Source organism: Oenanthe melanoleuca, chromosome 27 (assembly GCF_029582105.1).
Source record: "Oenanthe melanoleuca isolate GR-GAL-2019-014 chromosome 27, OMel1.0, whole genome shotgun sequence".
Classification (NCBI taxonomy): Eukaryota; Metazoa; Chordata; class Aves; order Passeriformes; family Muscicapidae; genus Oenanthe; species Oenanthe melanoleuca.
Window position 1 is genome coordinate 1457938 of NC_079360.1, and position 20028 is coordinate 1477965.

General features: G+C 62.4%; 3 protein-coding genes across 3 annotated transcripts; all 3 read left to right on the forward strand.

Moving 5' to 3' along the window:
• The first annotated feature begins 476 nt into the window (after nt 1-476).
• C1QL1 (complement C1q like 1) lies at nt 477-6993 on the forward strand. The gene is made up of 2 exons (XM_056512025.1): nt 477-1262; nt 6236-6993. Exons 1-2 carry the CDS (start codon nt 702-704, stop codon nt 6413-6415), a joined length of 741 nt encoding a protein of 246 aa, XP_056368000.1. The 5' UTR covers nt 477-701; the 3' UTR covers nt 6416-6993.
• A 3905-nt stretch (nt 6994-10898) lies between these two features.
• KIF18B (kinesin family member 18B) lies at nt 10899-18046 on the forward strand. The gene is given in 16 exon segments (XM_056511748.1): nt 10899-11059; nt 11533-11807; nt 12775-12821; nt 12823-12874; nt 12877-12929; nt 13399-13432; nt 13435-13597; nt 14140-14241; nt 15011-15017; nt 15616-15669; nt 16027-16208; nt 16363-16444; nt 16569-16650; nt 16863-17048; nt 17051-17108; nt 17962-18046. Coding segments are annotated over 16 exon segments (1623 nt in total).
• Nucleotides 17361-19613, forward strand: FAM187A (family with sequence similarity 187 member A). The gene has a single exon (XM_056512029.1). The coding sequence runs from the start codon at nt 18215-18217 to the stop codon at nt 19451-19453; it is 1239 nt and encodes a 412-aa protein (XP_056368004.1). The 5' UTR covers nt 17361-18214; the 3' UTR covers nt 19454-19613.
• The last annotated feature ends 415 nt before the right edge of the window (nt 19614-20028 follow it).

Consider the following 20028-nt stretch of genomic DNA (forward strand, 5'->3'; position numbering starts at 1 on the left):
CTGCCCCGTTGTCACTGTGACCTGTGCGACCAGCGGTGACTTCCCATCCCACGGACCCACGGCTGACCGCGATGAGTGCTTGGCCACGGGGGTGTCACCCGGGCTGTCCCAAAGTGTGGTCCCTCGTGGGAGGGGAAACTGAGGCAGGGAGTAGGGGCGAGCCCTGGGGACCATCTCCCGTGGGTGTTCTTCTGTGGGGACACAGGTGACGGGTTCCAGGGGTGTCCCCAGCTCCACGGGGACGCTCGGAGTGCTCGGGGTCTGGCGTGGGGACAGGGGCCGGGTCACCGAGGGATCCCGCGCGCTTGGAGCAGGGGGCTCAGGGGGGCCGATCCCACCTCCCTGCCTCAGTTTCCCTCCCTCGGAGACGGAGGGTGGGGCGGGGGCGTTCTCGTGGGCGTGGCCAGCACCGGCGGAGGCGTGTCCGGGTTGGGTGGGCGTGTCCAATGGGCGTGTCCGGCGGCGGGGTGGGCGTGTCCGGCGGGGTGGGCGTGGCCCGTGCGGCGCGGGGCGCACCGGAGCCAGTGGAGCGCAGCGGAGCCGCCGCCGCCACCAGCCCGAGCCCCCCCGCCGCCGCCGCCGCCGCCGCCCTGCTCCCCCCCGCCGGCACCATTCCCTCCCCCGGGCGCCAGCGCGCCCCGGCCGGGCGGCGGCTCAGCCTGGGCCGGAAAACTTTGCTGGCGGCCGCGGCGGGGGTGGTGATGGTGCTGGTGCTGGTGGTGCTCATCCCGGTGCTGGTGAGCTCCGCCGGTACCGACGGCCGGTACGAGATGCTGGGCACCTGCCGGATGGTCTGCGAGCCCTACGGCCCCGCCGCCCCCCCGCAACCGGCCGAGCGCGGCCCCCTCCCGCCGCCCTCTACCCTGGTGCAAGGTCCTCAAGGCAAACCGGGGAGACCGGGAAAACCGGGACCGCCGGGACCACCCGGAGAACCGGGGCCGCCGGGGCCGGTGGGGGCCAGGGGTGAAGCAGGAAGACCGGGACCCCCGGGATTACCGGGACCGGGAGCGACGGGCGCGGTGAGCGCGGCCACCTACAGCACGGTGCCGCGGGTCGCCTTCTACGCCGGCCTCAAGAACCCCCACGAGGGCTACGAGGTCCTCAAGTTCGACGACGTGGTCACCAACCTGGGCAACAGCTACGACGCCGCCTCGGGCAAGTTCACCTGCGCCATCCCCGGCACCTACTTCTTCACCTACCACGTCCTCATGCGCGGCGGCGACGGCACCAGCATGTGGGCCGACCTCTGCAAGAACGGGCAGGTAAGGGCTGCCCATCCCGCCTCCCTCTGCGGGAACGGGAGCTCTGCTGTTCCCAAGCACGGGAGAAGGGCTGTGGGTGCTTTCTCGGGGTGGCCCGTCCTTTTCCTGGCCTCAGCGATGCACCCTCTGGGTGTTCTATCCTTCTCCTGGCCCCAGGAATGCACCTCCAGGTTGCCACATCCTCTTTGTGCTGATGATGGACCGCGGGTGCTTCCCCAGGGGCCCCGTCCTTTTCCCGGCCCCAGCGATGCACTCCCTGGGTGCTCCATCCTTCTCCTGGCCCTGGGGATGCACCCCCAGGGTGCCACATCCCTCTCCCAGTGCTGATGGCGGGCTCTGGGTGCTTCTCCAGGGGCCCCATCCTTTTCCCATCCGCAGAGATGCATCCCCAGGGTGTCACATCCTTCTCCCAGTGGCAATGATGGGCTCTGGGTTCATCCCTGGTGTGCCACATCCTTCTCCCAGACACTGGCGTGCACCCCTGGAGTGCTTTATCCTTCTCCCAGTGGTGAAGGTGGGCTCTGTGTGCACCCTCAGAACGCCCTGTCCTTTTCCTATCACCAGACATGTACCCTCAGGATGCTCTGTCCCTCTCTCTGTGACAATGATGGGATTTGGGGCATTTCCAGGGTGCCACATCCCTCTCCTGGGCACGGAGGTGTAACCCCAGGGTGCCCTGTTCTCCTCTCAGTGACATGATGGACGCTGGGTGCACCCCCGAGGGGCTCTGTCCTGCTCTCATCTCTGGAGCTGCATCCTCAGCGTTGCCCATCCTTCTCTCAGTGCTGGAGATGCTCCCCCAGGATGCTCCATCCTTCTCTCCGTGGCAGTGATGGGCTCTGGATGCGGCCCCGGGGTGCTCCCCGCCCTGAAGGAGCACCCCAGGGGTGCCTTGTCCTTCTCCCAGGGACACTGCAGGGCTCCGGGTGCACCCCTGGGGTGTCCCATCCTCCTCCTCCTCCCATTCGCAGGCGCTGCCCTGTGTGCGCTGTCCCTCTCCCAGTGCTGAGGGCAGTCACCATCCACCCTGACCTGTCCCCAGGGGTTCCCTCAGCTCTTTCCTTGGCCACAGAGATGTTCCTTGGGGTGCCTTGGGGTGCTTTGTGGTGTCTTGGGGCACCGCCACAGCGTCCCCGGGTGCCCCCTGCCCCCCCCCCCCCGGCCGTGCCATTGTCCCCGATGAGGTCCCTGGGGGGACAGGGCTCCTCCGCAGGGACAGTGGCCTCGAGGGGGGCAGTGCCTGCCCCGCTGTTGGGGGGCTGCCCCCGCAGCCCGGAGCCAGCTCTGCTGCTGCTGCTGGGTCAGGACGGGCTGCGTGGGGACACCGCGGGAGCACACACCCCGGGGGTGGCTGCGTCCTTCCCCCTCCCCGCTCCCGCATCTCCCCGACCCCATCCCGCTGGAACCCCCAATGCCAGGACTCAGCCTCGCCATCCACACGCTTTTCTGGTGCCCCTTTTTCACGCCGTGTCCCCCTCCCGACCACGACTCGAGGGACAAGCCGTGGCTGTGACCCGCGGGATGTCACCGAGCTCAATTCCCCTGGATGTCACCGCAGCGACATTCCCGCGGGATCCGTCCACTCTGCCCCGCTTCCCATCCTTGTCTCGGGCATCACAACCCGCGGTGCATCCATGTCCTGAGGATGCAAGATTTAACCCAAAGCTGAGTTATCACCCCAGGAACAGCCGGGGTGTGAGGCAGGGAGTGGGAGCCTTGTCGCGGCCGCCGCGTTTCACCCCTCGGCTCCGAGCCCTTCCGAGCGGGAGCACAGCAGGAGCCGCTCGGCAGATTTTCTCCATCCAAACTGATCGGATTTCCTTTCATTTAGATTGTTTTTGTCCTCCCCCGCTCTCTAGCCCTAAATTTTGGGGGGTTCCAACACTACTGGCTCTTTCTCCTAAGCAGCATCCGTGTAACTCCGGACTGAGCACCCCAAAAACTCACCTCAACCCTTTTGCCTCCCTCAAAATATTTTTGTGGACCACCCAAACCCTCCTACCCCGCCAGCTCTGCGGGGCATCGACATTCCTGGATGAATTTCTATAAGCTATGGAGCCCCTTGTCAAAAGGAGCTATGCTCGGGTGGGCGATGCAACTTAATTAACTGCTTGTTAATTACTATCAAGGCATCGCCGCATCGATATCTATAAAGAAGATTCCCCCCCCCCCGCCCCAATGCCCCAAATAATTTAAAAATGGGATTATTTAAGGGATTGCTGCCAAGAATCCCTGGTCCCTGGCAAGGTGTGGGGATCCCAGCAGATAAAGGTGGATCCTGGCATCTTCAGAGAGAGTCAGAACTTGGGGGGCCCCCTCTGACCCCCAAAATCCCCTGGGTGCTGCCGGTTTGGGGACTGCACATCACCGTTGGGTCGGGGCTGGAGTTAATGAGAGCCAGGGGAGCTGCTGCTGGTGGTTAATTAGCATTAATTATTATTTGTATTAGCGGGTAGCTGAGGCGAGGGCAGCGGGAGGGGGGAGGTGGACGGACAGAGGGACGGGCGGATTGATTGATTGATTGATTGATTGATGGATGGATGGACGGACGGACGGACGGACGGACAGGGCTGGTACCGGGTGGTTTTGGGGTCCCCATGCTGTAGGAGAACCACGCACAGCTCAGGGAGAGTCACAGCCCCGAGGGACTGTTGGGGACAGTCCCCAAGGGTACACAAGGACCTGCTGGGGGTCCTGGGGGCACCGCTGCCCCCAGGGGGGTCGGGGGGCATCTGCTGATGCAGCCAAGGGCCCTGGGGGGCAGCTGCTGCTGTGCCCAGGGAGGTCTGAGGGTGGGCACCCACGGCTGCATCTGTGCCCGAGGGTCCTGGGGAACACCCGCCGCTGCACCCCCCTGTTTGGGGGTCTCGAGAGGCGGCTGCTGCCGCGCCTCGGGGGTGCTGGGCCGTGGTGGCACGTGGGGCACGGGGTGTCCCCCAGGCCCCAAGTGCCACTGCACATGGCAGCACCCCACTGTCCCCTGCCCGCCTGAAAGCTCGTGCGTGCAGCCACCTTGGGGACCACTCTAGGCTGTCCCCAGAACCGAGGACACCCCAGTATTGTCACTGGGGTCAGGGAGAGCAGCTGCAGCAGAGTCCAGGCTGGGGCCATGGCTCCCACCTCCCGGCTGTGCCATGGGGAAACTGAGGCACAGAACGGGACAGGGGGTGAGGCCATCGCGGGGGGCCGTGGTGCAGCCCCCCCCTCCTGTGCCTCTGCGGTGCCGGGAGCGGCTCAGCCCGGGCCCAGCGCTGCCATTTATCTTCCCTGGTTAGCGAGGGCTGGCGGGCGCGCGGTGACGAGGCGGCTCCCTAACGAGGGAAGACGGATGGCACCGGGCAGCTCCAGCTGTGGGGGGGGGACCATGGTGGGAGCCCGGAGCCGAATGGCTTTTCCTGGTTCTCCTTCCTCACGGCTTCTTCCTTCACTCCTCTTCCTCAGCAAAACCCCGGAGAGGCAGCGTCCCCTGGAGATAGGGGCGCTGGGATGACTGGGATTCAGGGTCCCCCAGCGGGAATGGGGACCTTCGCGGTGGCAGGGTAGACACAGGGTGACTTTTAACAGGGTGAGTGTTGCTGGTGGCATGAGGGACAGGGTTGCGTGGGCGCCAGCAAGTCCTACGGGATCACCAGCCTGGCTGTCAGTAGGTTCCAGAGTTAACAGCATCTGACCCCAGCACCGCAGGCTGCCGGTGGGCTCGGGGAGGTGCAGTGGGGAGGAGTGGTCCCCTGGGACCCTGTCTTGGGGACAAAGGACAGGACTGCACGGGGACAGCCGTCCTTCTGCCACCGCTCCGGGACACCGCAGCCGCTCGCCGCTGCCTGCCCGCCCGGCGCGAGCCAATTAAGAGCCGATTCTCGTCGGTTGTAATTAGCGGCACCTTCTCCCGGCGCAGCGCTTCTGCATTTCACTTGGGATTTCACCAGCCGCCTTGTCACTGTCACCCAGCGCCGCGATCTCCCCGCGAGGCGCCGGCGGAGATTTGATTACCCAAAGAATTGTGCAGCGGCAGCGGGCTCCAGCCGCGGAACCGCTTCTGCAGGCGGTGACGGCTCCTCTGGCTCTGCCGGCACCCAGGAAACCTTTATCGGGGGAGCATCCTGCCCCCCAGTGGGTGCGGGTCCATGTGACGAAGGATCTGAGTTCAGCCCTCGCCACACGCTGACGGTCCCTGTGCAGCTCCTGGCAAGCGCTGCGGGATGAGCTGGGTTCAGTGGTTTGGTTTGGTTTGGTTTGGTTTGGTTTGGTTTGGTTTGGTTTGGTTTGGTTTGGTTTGGTTTGGTTTGGTTTGGTTTGGTTTGGTTTGGTTTGGGGCTGGGCTGGGAGATGGGGTCCTGTGTCCCAGGCATTGTCCTGTATCCAAACCCAGAGACGAGGTCCTGTGTCTGAGCTGGGGTCCTGCATCCAAGCCTGGATCTTGGGTGCCATGACGATGCTGTGGTCCCATATCCGAGCTGGGAGCTGGGGTCCTGTGACTGAGACATGGTCCCACATGGGGCTCTGGAGCTGCGGTCCTGTGTCTGAGCCGTGGTCCTGTATCCAAATCCGGAGTCAGACCTATGTGAGAGCCATAGTCCCACGTCTGAATGTGGAGCTGCGGTCCCTTGTTGGAGCCATAGTGCCATGATCCTGTATCCAAACCTGGATTTGGGGTGTCAGAGCTGTGGTCCCGTGCCAGAATGGGGTCCTGTGTCTGGGCTGTAGTCCTGCGTCTGACTCCAGACCCGCAGTCACACGTCGGTGCCACGGTCCCCACCCAAACCCAGAGCCGCGGTCCCGTGTCTGTGCCCGCCGGGGCATGGAGAGGCTCTGGGCTGCTCCCAGGAGCCGCCTCCCCCCGGGACCCTCTCACCCGTGGTGGGGGATCCAGGGCACGCCACCCTACAGCGGGGCGGGGGGATCGGGTGTGTGTGAGTCGGGACCCGCCGTGTCCCGTGGGATCCTGAGCGGCTCCTGCGGTGTCCCCTGGGCAGGTCCGGGCCAGCGCCATCGCGCAGGACGCCGACCAGAACTACGACTACGCCAGCAACAGCGTCATCCTGCACCTGGACGCGGGGGACGAGGTCTTCATCAAGCTGGACGGGGGCAAAGCCCACGGCGGCAACAACAACAAGTACAGCACCTTCTCCGGCTTCATCATCTACTCGGACTGAGCCCGGAGCCGCGGCACCGCCCCCGGCCCTCCCCGCGCCCCCCCAGCCCCTCGGCACCGCCCGGCACCCCCGCAGTGCCCCCCCAGCCCTTCGGCACCCCCGCAGTGCCCCCCAGCCCCTCGGCACCGCCTGGCACCCCCGCAGTGCCCCCCAGCCCCTCGACATCCCCGGGCCGTGCTTTGGTTCCCTGCTGCCCCCAGCTCCCCCCTCTCCTGCCCGGCCCCTCGGCTCCCCCCGCCACCGTCCAGCTCACGGGTTCCCCTCCCCACGCTCCCGGCTGCCTTCGGTGCCCGGACCCCCGTTTTCCCTGCGCTCACACCAAGGCTGCCATTCGAGGGCTCGGGGCTGCGGAGGGTTGGGGGTGGCAAGAGGCTGGGGGTGCCCCCCGCGCTGCCCCACGGCGCCCCTATCCCCGGCTGTGCCCCCCTTGTCCCGCCCCGGGGCGCTGCCGGGGGTCTCGGGGGTCCGACTGTACAGTGTCCGCACGGCCCCGGGCCGGGGGGCTGTGCTGGGGCGGGGGCGCCGCCGTCCTGCCCCCCCGCCGGGGTGACAACATGGTAAAGCAGAGCTGTGATCTCTCCCCGTTTGCTGTGTGTGTCCCCAGTGTCCCCCACCCTGGGGACGAGGTCTGTCTGCCACCCCGACCCCGCTTGGTTTATCTAATCAGCCCCTCCGCGAGAGGCTCCCTGTCCCTCCCCCACTTCAGCGGGGCCGTTCGGGGCTCCATCATTACCACGGCCCTGTCCCCAGGGTGTCCCCCGAGTAACACAGCATTGCCACTGTGAGGGGAGGGACACGGCCAGGCCGCACTGAGGCACTGGGACCCCAGGGCACACGCGGTGTCACCGCTGCCTCGGCACGGGCAGGACATGGTCCCATTAGAGGTGACAGCGGGTGCCCGGGGCCAGCGGCCGCCTCCGGAGCGGCTATGGTGGGATCAGAGGGTGGGAGCCCTGGGGACACGGAGTGCCTGTGGGGACAGGACGGGGCTGGGTGTCCTGCTGGCTCTATGTGTCTGTCTAGGTGTGTGTGTGTCCCCAAGAATGTGTGCTCATGTCCCCAGAAGAGTGTGTGTCCCCAGGTATGTGTCTGTGTCGTGTGTGTGTGTGTTCAAGGCGTGTGTGTGTTTGTTTCAAGTGTGTTCCAGGTGTGCATGTATGTGTTTCAGGTGTGTGTGTGTGTGTGTGTGTGTGTGTGTGTGTGTTCCAGATGTGTGTGTGTGTGTGTGTGTGTGTGTGTGTGTGTGTGTGTGTATGTTCCAGGTATGTGTGTGTGTGTTCCAGGTGTGTGTGTGTGTGTGTGTGTGTGTGTGTATGTTCTAGGTATGTGTGTGAGTGTTCCAGGTGTGTGTGTGTGCGCGTGTTCAGGTGTGTAGGTGTGTTCCAGGTGTGTGTTTGTGTGTGTGTGTGTGTGTGTTCCAGTTGTGTGTGTGTGTGTGTGTGTGTGTGTGTTCCAGTTGTGTGTGTGTGTGCGGACGTGTTCAGGTGTGTGTGAGTCTTCCAGGGGGGTGTGTGTGTTCCAGTTGTGTGTGTGTGCGTGTGTGTATGTTCCTGTTGTGTGTGTGTGTGTGTGTGTGTGTGTGTGTGTGTGTGTGTTCCAGGTGTGTGTATGTATGTTCCAGGTGTGCTCCCTCCCCCAGCTCTGTGTGTGTATCCCAAACCTCGGCAGGTCCGGGCGCTGTTCTCCAGCACCGATCCCAGCTGGAGGCGGCCGGCGGGACCGGGCTGGATCCCAGCCCCGAGCAGAAGGTCCCCTAGAACGGTGCCGAAGCTCCTTTCGGGGACTCTCCCGGACCCCCGGGACATTCCGAGTCCCCCCGGGACCCCCCGGGACCTTCCAGCCCCCTCGGGATCTCCCCAGCCCCGCCGCCCGCCGGGCGCTGAGCTGCCGCTGCTGGCCCGGGAGCCGCCGGCAGGGGGCGCAGCGGCAGCGAGACTGCAGCTCCCATGGCGCATCGCGCGGGGCTCGGGACTACAACCCCCATGAGGCACCGCGCGGAGAGCAGCCAACGGGACCAATCAGGGAGCGGGGAGGCGCCTCGCGGGCAGTTTAAAGGCGGCGTAGCTGCGGGACCCGGCCTGGAGCGGAGCGAGCCGGGCCGTGGCCGTGAGGGCGCGGAGTGGGTGCAGTGCTCTGTGCGAGGGGTTTTAGGGACCCAGATGAGGTGCAGGCACAGTGAGGAGGCCGTGGCTTAAGAGGTCAGGTCGTGAGGGGCTGAGCGGGCAGGAAGAGGACGGTGTTACCGCCGTGGCGTGAATAGTTCCAGGAGCGGTTTGGAGCCGAGGCGCCTCTCCCTGATCCCCTTCCCGAGGAGGCTCCGTGAGCACCGGCAGCGTTCCCGAGGAGCAGCTCCTTGCCCGGGTTTGTGGCCCAGCGGCTCCTTGCCCGGGTTTGTGGCCCGGCTCCTTGCTCTCCTTGCCCGGGTTTGTGGCCCAGCGGCCCGGCCGGACACACGGCAGCGCGGGGTGGAAGCGGCACAGGGGAGATCCTGCCGTGGAAGTGCCTCAGAAAGGAATCCCTGCGCACCAAACGCAGTGTCCAGCACACGATTCAGCCCGGGCTGTAAAGTTTCCCGCTGCATGCTGGACTCGGGGCTCGCTGTGTCCCGCCGAGCCCGGCTCAGACCCTGCCCGGACCCGCAGCAGGGGCAGGCACAGCCCGCACTCGACCCACTGCAGTAACTGCACCAGAATGCTGAACAATGGAGAGACTCAAACCCACTCTTAGAATTGATGTGGAATTTGCTCAGGACATTTTAACTCTTTCCCTTTGTTTCCTCCCTGCTGCAAGGATCCCAGGTGAGCTCATCCAGCATCAGCAGTTGCATGTCTGGAGAAGGAAGGTGGGCTGGGTCCCATACAGGTCAGACTTCAGTTTCCATACAGGAAACTTTTCTGGTCATCCATCCCAGCGCCCCTCTGGCAGTCACATTTGTACTCCTCCAGACTGGCACTGCTGGGACTGAAGTCCCTTCACAGCAGCAGCTCCAGAGATTCCTCAAAAGGAATTTCTCCCTTGATTTTAATGGGGCATTTGTGGTAATACACTCAAAGGGAAAAGTTTCAAGGGATTTAACACTGCCCTGACACGCAGTATTATTGCAGGTACCAAACAGAACAAAATTAAGGTCAACAGAGTTGCCTTAGGCCAGAAAGGATTATCAATATAAAATCACAGAAAAATACCTATTGACATGCTGGGTCAGTCACCTGGTGCTGGCAGTTGGATGTTTGGAGAAGGTGACCTGAGGTCCTATCTGGGTCAGAAACTATTCAGGAAATTTCTTTTCATCCATCCTGGAGGTGCCCTGGCAGCTGCACGCCCACCCAAGACTGGCACTGGTGGGGCCAAGGCTGTCAGCAGTGCCCTGAGCCCCCTGTTGGCTTCCCACACCCTATCCCACAGTTGCTCCTGGTTTCCTCTCCAGCTCAGCCCCAGGGCTCCCAGAGTGCAGTCCCAGGCTCTGGTTCCTTTAAGGAATTTCTTTGTGCTGCAGCAGCTCAACAACAGCTTGAGATAGAGCCTCTATGGAGAGATCCCAACAAACCTCCCAGGCTTCCATCCCCTCCCAGTCTGTGCACCTGACTGTGGGGTTTTCCTGCTGAGCCACCATCTCCTGCTGTGTGCAAGTCCCTGGTTACCTGCAGGGCCCTGACCCTTGGGGTCAGTGCCAGGTCCTGCCACTTGCCAGGGCCTCTGCCATTTCCCACACAGAGCTCACTCACCCTGCAGCTCCCGGGGCAGCTGCCCCCCAAGCTCTCTGCACTAAATGTGCTTCTCAACACGAGGGACACTCATTTACACACCCAAACTGCAACAGAGCAACATCCCCAGACACCCTCATCACAGCTGCACCCGCAGGCTGGAGCTTTGTCCCCTTTACAAATCCAGCACAGCAGCCACGGTCCCACGGGACATCCTCATCCCTGAACTGGAGGGACACAGGGCTGCTGGCTGGGTGCAGCCAGAGGGTTGTGGGCAGTGCCCCATGTCCTGGGGGAGGCTGGTGACCAGGAGTGTCCCTGAGGGCTCTGCAGTGGCACCGGGGCTCTGTGAGCCCTTCCTCACTGGCACCCACAGGGGCTCAGCATGTTCACAAAGGTGACACCAAGCTGCGGTGGCATCCAGGGGGACCTGGACAAGCTCGAGAAGTGGGACCAAGAGAACAGATGGAGTTCAATAAAGCCAAGAGCAAGGGGCTGCTTGGGACCATCCCAGGCACCAGCACAGAGTGGGAGAAGAGCTGAGAGCTGCCCTGCAGAGAAGGACTTGGGGGTTCCACTGGAGGAAAAGCCGCACCTGAGCCAACAGCGAGCACTGGCCGCACCAAACCCCAAACGCATCCTGGGCTGCAGCAGAAGAGGAGGGGCCAGAGGGGAGCGAGAGAGGGGATGCTGCCCCTCCGCTCTGGGGAGCTGTAACGAGACACCTTTTAGGGTCCCGTCCAACCCAGACCTCTCAGTGACCCTGTGGTTCCACGATCATGAGTCCTCGGGGGCTCCGTGGGTCCCGGCGCAGCTCCAGCGGCACCAGCGACCCCGTTCCGGGGCTGCCGAGCACCGGCGGGTCCTGGCAGGTGCCGGCGGGTCTCGCTCCGGTCCGAGCCCATTCTCGGTGCCCGGGGCTGTGCCTCGTCCCCGCTGGGTCAGCTCTGCTGTGCCGGAGGGGCAGAATGGGGGCACGGGGGTCTGGAGGGGAGGGGGCCGGGCTGTGGGAGGGGGTTCTGAGTGCACCGAAGGAGTGATAGTGCCGTGAGAGGCGGGGAGGCTGAGTGGGCTCGAAGGGAGGTGTTGGGACCCTTGGGGAGGCTTGGAGCTGTCTCAAAGGGATTCAGGGTTTTTGGAGAGGCTGTGGGGGTCCAGGGGAGCAGTAGGAGCATGAAGGGGTTTGTAGGGCCGTTCGGGATCCGAGGAGACCCGAAGGAGGGCCACGGTTTTGGGAGAGGCTGTGGGAGCCTGAAGGGGGCTCATGGGGGGCTCCAAAGGGGCACACGGAGGGTGGGCACAGACCCCGAGGAGGGGGAGGGGGGCTCTGAGACCTCACCCAGCCCGGGCATTTCTCTCCCCCACTGCATCCTCCAGCTGAACCTGCTCCCCCCCAGACCAATGAGGACCCAGATCAGTGGATCGGGAGCCGTGTCCCCCAGCAGCCCCATGCCCCAGCCCCAGGAGGGCTCCGTGGTGCCGCACAGGAGGGAGCTGCCCCCCCGTCCTGCAGGTCCTGAACCAGCACGGGGTGCTGCTCAGCCCCGAGGAGCCCCGTGGCACCGGCTGCAGCCGCAGGAACCTCAGATTTGTATTCGACCACGTTTTTGAGGAGGCCACGCAGGAGGAGGAGTTCCAGCACACCACACTCCCTCTGCTGAAGCCCTCCCCTGAGTCCTGGCACACAGGTCTGGTCCTTGCAGGAGCTCCCGCCCGATCCGCTCCAGGCTGGCTGGGCTCACAAGAGCCCTGAGTTTAATTTGGAATCCCTCATGCATCTTTGGGAACGGGGTGACACAACAGCAACCCAAAACCAACAGCCTGAAGCTGGTTGGTTCCAGCAGTGCTCGGCACTCTGGGAGATGGGGTGCAGAGGATGGATCTGGGCTTTGGGGTGGGGGTGAGGCTGGGCAGGAGCTGTCCAGGCACTTTGAGGAACAAGGATCACTTGCTCTTTTCTGTCCCGGGCCAGGAAGGATGGGAAGAAATGCGGTGGATGCACAGGGAAAGAGCCCCTTGGCTTTGCCATCCCTCCCCAGGCTGAAGGGCTCTGTAGAGCCGGGTCTGGCAGGTCCTGGGTGGCTCCCACAGCCCTCGCTGCTGCTGCAGCCCCGATCCAGCTGTTCCCAGCTGTTGGCAGCCATTGGATGTCACGGGCACATTCTGGGGAGGAGCCCAGCACTGCCCAGGCTCACCCTGCTCGGACCAGGGGATGCTGCTCCAGCTCCAGCTGGTTTTTGGCAGCCACTGAAGGGCTGCCCCTCTCCCCAGGCCCCAGCACTGAGTGCTGCCTTCGGCAGGAGGGCTGAGCTCCAGATCAGAGCGTCCCGTCCTGATGTGGAGGCTCCAAAGGAGGTGCTGGAAGATGGGGTGAAAGAGAGGAAGCAGAAATGCCTCGTGAGGAGAGGGTTGGAGGTGACCTGAGCATGGGAGCAGTGCTCGTCTGGAGACTCCTTCTGTCCCTGCTGCATTAGACAGGCTGGGAGAAACCAGGGAGAAAAATTGCCATAAGGAAGAGTGGGGAAAGTTATAAGTTTTGCTTCTTGTCTTATCTGTGTGGGAAACTTTTCTGCTCTCCTCTCCAGCCAGGATCCCCACCTTCTGCTGCACCAGGTGAGTTATGATCATTTCAGCACCCACCCCTTCTCCCTCCAGTGTTTGCCTACAGTGCTTCAGGAACTGGGAAAACCCACACCAAGGTGAGGCTGCAAGACCAGTCCCAGCATTGTGCACCTGGCCATGGTGGAGCTGTACAGGAGCTCAAAGCCATGAAGGACCAGAGCTGTGAGGTCCTCATCTCCCACCAGCAGGTTTCTCTGGCCCAGCATGTCCCCTCCTGCCTCAGGGTCCCTAGGGGAGAGATTTGGGGTTGATCCAGAGCCTGTAGTGCCACACTCAGGGTACCTGCAGTGTCCCCTGCTGTGCCTGGGCTTTGCAGGGCAGCCAGGCTGGGAGCAGGATCACCCACCCAGTGGAGTGAACTGGAGCTGCTGGTTTCTGCCAGCTGGAGCAGGGGGCTTTTCTCTCCCTTGCAGTGCTCCACAGAGCAGTGAGAGCTTCCTGGCTGGAAGGGCTGGAGAGGAGTGAGGTCAGGGGAACTGCCCAGCAAAGCTCTGGAAGCTGTTCCTGCCTTCTGAGCCCCATCAGCTGCTCCCAGTGGAATGTGGTGGGATCAGAGGGAACTCCCAGATCTGCCAGGTCCTGCAGGGGTACCCAGCTTTTCTCTCAGCTCCCTCCCAGAGAATCAATCTTCAGCCTGACCTCAATTTCCTGCTCCAGGTGTACAAATAGCACATCTATGACCTGCTGGAGCCCTGGGCCTGCTGAACATCTGGGAGCAGCCTCAGAAAGCAGCCGTGGCACAGGGTCTCTCCATCCACCAGGTCTGGCAGAAGGACACAAAGGCTGGGACAGACTTGTCTACAGCAGTGCTGAGAGAGGCTGGGAGTCCTGGGGACACAGGGGTGGAGGTCCCAGTGTCAGGTCGGTGTCAAGGGGTGTCAGGTCGTGTTGTAGGGAGGCTGTGGGAGCCTGAAGGGGGTTCAGGCTCACAGGGGATCTAAGGGGGCACTGGCCAGGGCTGGCACAGGGAGGGAGTAGGAAGCAGAGCCCAGGGGGAGTGTCTGAGGCCTCTCCCAGCCTGGGGATCTCTCTCCCACACTGCACCCTCCAGCTGAACCAACCCCCCACCTCAAGGAGTTCATGAGGACCCAGACCACTGGAACTGGAGCCGTGTCCTCCTGCAGCTCTGTGACCCCATCCCAAGCAGCTGCAGGAATGGGGAGACACAACAGCAACCCCAAAACACACAGCCTGAAAGTGTCTGTGCCTGCCCTGGTGCTGGGAGTGGCTGGGAGTGCAGGGGACAGGGGCTGTGGGTCCCAGTGCCTCCTGGCTGCTGGCTGGGAGCAGACGTGGCTCGAGCTGCTCGGGCCCCAGAGCTGCCGGGGGTCTCGGCCCGGGCTGTCCTGCTGCTGTGCCCAGCTGCTGATCCAGCCCTGCCCCTCTCCCCCAGCCCAGGGCACCAGAGCAGCTCCTGCACACGCTGCCCAAGGGCAATAGAGACCGGGCCCAGGGTCACACCAAGGCCAAGGGCCACCTCCTCCACTCCCCCATCTCCAGGTGAGGGCTGCTGGCTCTGGGATCGTTCTGTGCTGCTGGAAACGGGGCTGGAGACCTGTGCCACGAGCAACATCCCAGGGCTGTCCCCCTGAGCACTGAGATGGGAATTTTGCTCCCTGGGGCTCTGTCCATGGGCTCTCTGGTTTCTCAGTGCAGAGCTGCCAGTGGATTTCAGTTCCAGCCAGGCCCTTGCCCGAATTCTCAGGGCTGTCACGGCTGCCTGGGCAGATGGAGGCTCTGGCTGTCACTGCAGCCTGAGCCTGGTGCCTCGCCCCTTGCTGCTTGCAGGGGAGCAGCCCAGGTGTCTGGAAGCTTTTCCAGTCCTCTGAGGACCTGACCAGCCATACCCCTCTCTGTCATTGAGTATGGGAGATGCTGATTGTTCCCATAGCTGTCCCTTCCTGCCAGATCCCTTCCCTGGCTCTGCTCCTTGTGTCATCACCAGGTGTTTGGCTCGTCCTCACCGCATGCCAGGTTCCTCTGCTCCTCCTGCCTCATCTCCCCACAGGATTCACTGGCTCTTCCCCTAAAACACAGAGCCCTGTCCCCCAGAGAAGCTGTGTGCACCACAGTCTCAGCTCCCTCTGTCCTCACAGATCCAGGTCAATCAGTGGGACCCCACTGGCAGCCTCGCTGGGGACCCGTGTGTGATCAAACTGAGCTTGGGAGCGAGCCTGGGACACCCCCAGCTGGGGAGAGGGGCTGTAGGAGGGCAGCAGCATCAGCAGTTCGCTGCTGGCCTCTAAAGTGTCATCTGTGTGCTGGCCAGAGCCAAGGTGAGGCTGCTCCTGGCCAGGCCTGGCTGGACTCAGCTCACCAGGACGGGTCTGGGATGGTGTCCCCAGGGCCTGGAGCTGAGCAGAACCCCCGTGTCCCGGGACAGGGAGTCAGAATCCAAGCTGACACCCGTCAGTCAGTCAGGGTGTTGGCACAGTCCCATTCAATGGTGGCTGCATCCTCCTGCAGTGGCAGATGTGGTTCAGCTGGAGCAGTGCTCCTGGAGAAGGTGCAGTTTCCTCTGAAGCTCCAGGGATGATGTGCAAAGGTCTGGCTTTCCTCTGGAATCCAGTGGAAAGAAGGCTCCTTGGTGTCCCAAATCTCAGTTTTTATCTGGGTAGGAAAGGCTTGGCTCCTCCCCTGGCTGGAGCATCTCCCAGTGGGATGATGGAATTTTATCAGTCATGCCCTGGGACTCACTGGCCATGAACAGGAGATATCTCCTGGAGGGAGGATGGGCTGTGGGAAGATAAAGATGATTGCCCAGCTGGTTTAAAGATGGCCCATTAGCAGATAATGTGTGCCAGGAGATCAGGGTCACTGCCCCGGCTTCAGCAGATGGTGACAGAATCCCCATTGAGCCACGTTCCTTTCCAGGACAGCAAACTGAGCCGTGAGCCCCGCCGGCCCCCACACCTGCAGCGAGCTCCGGTGAGCGGCGGGCGGGTCCTGCCGGGGCTCGGGAGCTGCTGGCTGGGGCAGGAGGGGGTGGGGTGGGTGCACTAGTGGGTGCATTAGTGGGTGCACTAGTGGGTGCTTCCCGGATCCCGCAGGAATCTCCCAGCCCGGGGGTGCTGCTGCGGGCAGGAGCTGCCGATGGAGCTTCAGCAGTGTGTGCCGCTCTGCTGCTAAAGCTGCTCAGCCCTGGCCCCGCAGGGCTTTTGCCCATGGCAGCAGGTCTCTGAGCACACATCGTGTCCCCTGGAGCCTGGAGGAGGCTGAGGAGCTGCTCCAGCCCTGGAGATGGGTTTGTGCTGCCCCATTGCGTTAATCACTGCCTCATCCCAGTCCCTGCAGGCACACTGGGATGTCTCCCTGCTCGATCTGCAGCTCCGGGCCAGGACACCAATCCCCCTCCAGCAGGACCTTTTTGGGCACCAGGACCAGAACTGGGTGTCCTCATATCCTCCCAATGTCCCACTGTCTCTTCTTGGGCAGACTGGGTTGTCCATGGATGGATGTGGAACCAGGTCTGTGTTTGGAGATCCTGGGCTGTCCCTGAGTCCCTTGTCACCCACAGGTGCACACACACCTCGCAGCTCAGGCTCTCCAGGAAGGGATTTACAGCTTGGGAATGTCCCATCTTCCAAGTTTGACTCTATTATCCCAAAATTCCACTCACAGCCTCTGCCTTGACGAAATGACTGTGAAGACAAAGGAAGTGGAGGTCCTGGCACTGGAGGAGTCCCTAGGGCCGGAGGAGGCTGTGAGGATGGAGAGAGCTGGAAACTAGGGCTGGAGTTTCTCCCGTCTCCGTTACTCCTCCCTGATTGCCGTGCCCGAGCCGGCCTGGATGGAGCCTCTCAGCCGGCTCTGAGCAGGGCTGAGCTCTTCCTCCTCATCCTCGGTGCCACGGCGCGATCCCGGGAGCGGAGCTGGGGTTTGCACACCCCGTGTGCCGGCACAGCGCCGGTATTGCCGGGGCAGCGGCTGTGGGACCAGCCCGGCGCTGTGCCGGCTCTTTCCTCGGGGTTGGATGCGCTGTGATGGAACAGCCGCTGCCAAAGGGCTGCTGGGCGGGCAGGTCTGCACTGAGCTGGGGGGCACAGGGGGTGCTCCGGGGACTGGGGGTGCTCCCGAGCTGCAGACAGGGAGGTGACTCTGTTTCTTCGCTGCTCTTTTAGCCGAGGCGCCTGTCACCATGCCAGACCCCAGCATTTACTCGGAATGCTCCCAGGAGCTCTCTCCGTGCTCCACTCCCAGGCCGACATCTCCCGGGCAGGTTAAGAGGATGCTCGAGTCGAGCAGCGATTCCCAATCAGAAAATTCCCGCAGTTCCCGATCACGGAGGAAGCGCCAGCGGAGTCATGGAAGGCAGCAGAGACTCCCCGGGCAGCGCAGAGCCCGCTGTGTCCCCGGGACACCCCTGGGTCACCCCCAGCCGCCGGGCAGCCCTCCCGCACCCACTCTAGCTCCTCTCCCAGCGTTCCATCTCCAAACGCCTGCAGTTCCTCTCTCCCCCGTTGTTCCTGCAGCCCCACGATCATCCATCCCTCTGCCCCGCGGTGGGCATGGCCATGGCCACAGCTGCGTTTGTGTCCCCTCTGTTGGCTCAGTCCTGTTTGGGTGTTTGCAGGTTATGGGTGGCTTTAGGAAATAACTTACTGTGTTTTTAATGAATTGTTCTGTTCCAAATCCGAGGGCCAGCAGGTGACTGTTCTCTCCTGCCTCTGCCTCGTGTGAGGAGCCTGGAAAAGGCTCTTGCTCTGGGGCTGGGCTCCAACCTCCTTCTCCATCATCCCAGGGCCCGTGGGTGCCTCTGCACCCTTTGCTGAGGGGGCCTGGGCCCTCTGCTGAGTGTCCCAGAGTGCAGGTCAGGGCTGTGGGGGACACATGGCCATGGCCATCCATGACAACATCCCAGTCAGGTAAGCTGTCCCACTGTGTCTCTGGCATTGCAGTGGGATTACGGCCCTGCCACTGCACATTTCTAGCTCTTGTTTCTTCCCCAAGCTGTGACTGTGTCCAGACATTTCAGAGGAGATCAAGAAACTGTGTGGGGTGTGAGAGGTCTCACACACAGCACTGATGGGGTTTGCCCTGCAATTCTCATCTTGAGCCAAGGAACATCAGGCTCTGTGGGCTGGCCTGGTCTCCTCCCCAGGGGGAAGCAATGGCACAAACATTGCCACATTGGAACTCACCCCCAAGCCTGTCCATTTAAAGCCCCTCTCATCAGATTGGCCAGCCCACAGCTGAAGGTTCTCTTGCCCTGTCTAACAGGGACCAGCCATTAAAGCACAACCCACTGCCCAAAAGCCAACACCTTCTCACCGGCACCAGCTATGAAGATGCTGATCTGCACTAGACATCCTCTCCAATTCCCATCCAGCTCAAACTACGATGAGATGTTGGGGATTCCACTGGTCCCAGCACAGCTCCATTGTTGCCAGGCACAGGGTGACAACAGTCCAGAGCTGCTGGGGACAGGTGAGTTCCAGAGTGGGTGACAGAGGCTGGGCTGTTTCAGGGCAGGATGAGGCTGCTGGGAGCCACCATACTCCTCTCCCTGGTGGATGCTGTCCAGGCCTACGCCATTGAGAAGAAAGGGGACGTGTTCAAGAAGATGGCGTGTCCTGCCTTCCTGGTGTTCGAGAACGTTGCCTACATGGCAGACATGACCTTTGAGCTGCCCTGCAGGTGCAAGCCCGAGGAGACCTCCTCTGTTGTCTGGTACTTCCAGAAGAACCTGCACGGCCACGAAACCACGGTGCTGACAGACTTCAACGGCACCGTGATCGTGGACTCGAGCCACATCCGCACGGGCAGCGAGCTCCTGAAGCGCTTCAGCATCCGCATGTTCAGCCTGATCGTGTTCCGAGCCCAGGTCAGGGACTCGGGGCATTACCTGTGTGGCACCAAGGAAGGGCTCTTCTTCTACGGCTACGACGTGGACGTGCAGCCCAGCAGGCACATCACGGTGGCTTTTCTGGACAACAACGAGCACGTCCAAGAGGATTATACAAGGGAGGGATTCACCCTCTTCACCACCTTCTGGGACTGGACCCGCTGTGACCGCTGCGGGGTGCGGGGCGAGCAGCGGCGCATCGGGCTGTGCTACGTGCAGAGCGCCCAGCTGAAGCCCCGCTACCGCACGGCGCTGCCCAACGTCACCTCCTGCGGCTCCAGGGCTGTGCCCGCACGCTTCCCCAGCCTCCTCCGCCTCCGCAGCCCCGAGGTGGCCGTCAGGAGCTGCCTGGCCTCGTGCCCGGAGAAGGAAGCGCCCGAGGAGGGCGTGCAGTCCATCTCCAACATCATCTTCAAGGTGGGCAAGAAGCCCCAGCTGCCCAATGTGCCCATCCAGTACCACAGGCAGCCCCCCAAAACCGACCTGGTCATCTCGTGCCCGGGCGCGCGGCCGGAGCACGCCGTGGCCTGGGACAAGGGCTCCGCCCGCCTCTACCGCTCCCACTACCTGCTGGGGGTCAGGAAGCACATGAGGCTCTTCATCGACCACGGCAACCACCTGCACCTGCAGCGAGTGCGCAGGGGGGACAAAGCCACCTACTACTGCTGGCGGCAGGGCGAGCTGGTGGCCGGCTTCCACCTCACCGTCACCTACGAGCCCCGGCGCCAGCGCAGCCCCACGGACCCCGAGTCAATCTTCGTCATGAGGACTGTGGGTATCTGCTTTGCCATCATCATCGGCATCTTCTTCCTCATCCACCTGTCCCGCTACAGCTATCTGCTGCTCGGGAAACCTGCCAAGTTATAGCAGCTCCCCCACAGGACACTCGGACACCTCGGGTCACCCTCACATAGCAAATTTCCAATTTCCACTTTCATGTATTTTGATTTCAACATTTTTTCCATGTTAGTTTTCGACTTTTTTGAAGGGAAAATAATTTTTTTTTTCAAATTAATCTTCAGAGCTCTCTCTGCTTTTGAGGTGTTTTTTACTCACCCAACTCAGCACAGAATTGGGGGTCAATATTTGTGCCTGACAGTTATCTTACACATCCCCCAAAGGTGGTGGCATCTCTGCAGAGTTTCAGCAGGAGCAGGATGTGCCCTCCAGGCTCATCTCCTGTTTGAGGATGTGACTTGAGGATTTCAGCATTCCCAAGGGAAATCCTGCTGTGCAGGAGGGCACTGTGGGTCCCAGTGATGCTCTGGTGTTTGAATATGTCAGTGATGCTGAGCCAAACACCTGGTGATGACATGAGAAGCAAAGTCAGGGAGGAAGGCAGGAAGAGACAGAGCAATGGAAACAATCTGCATCTCCTACACTCAGGGAGGGGGCAGGGTACAGCTGGTTGGGTCCTTGAAGGGCAACAAACCCACCCAAAG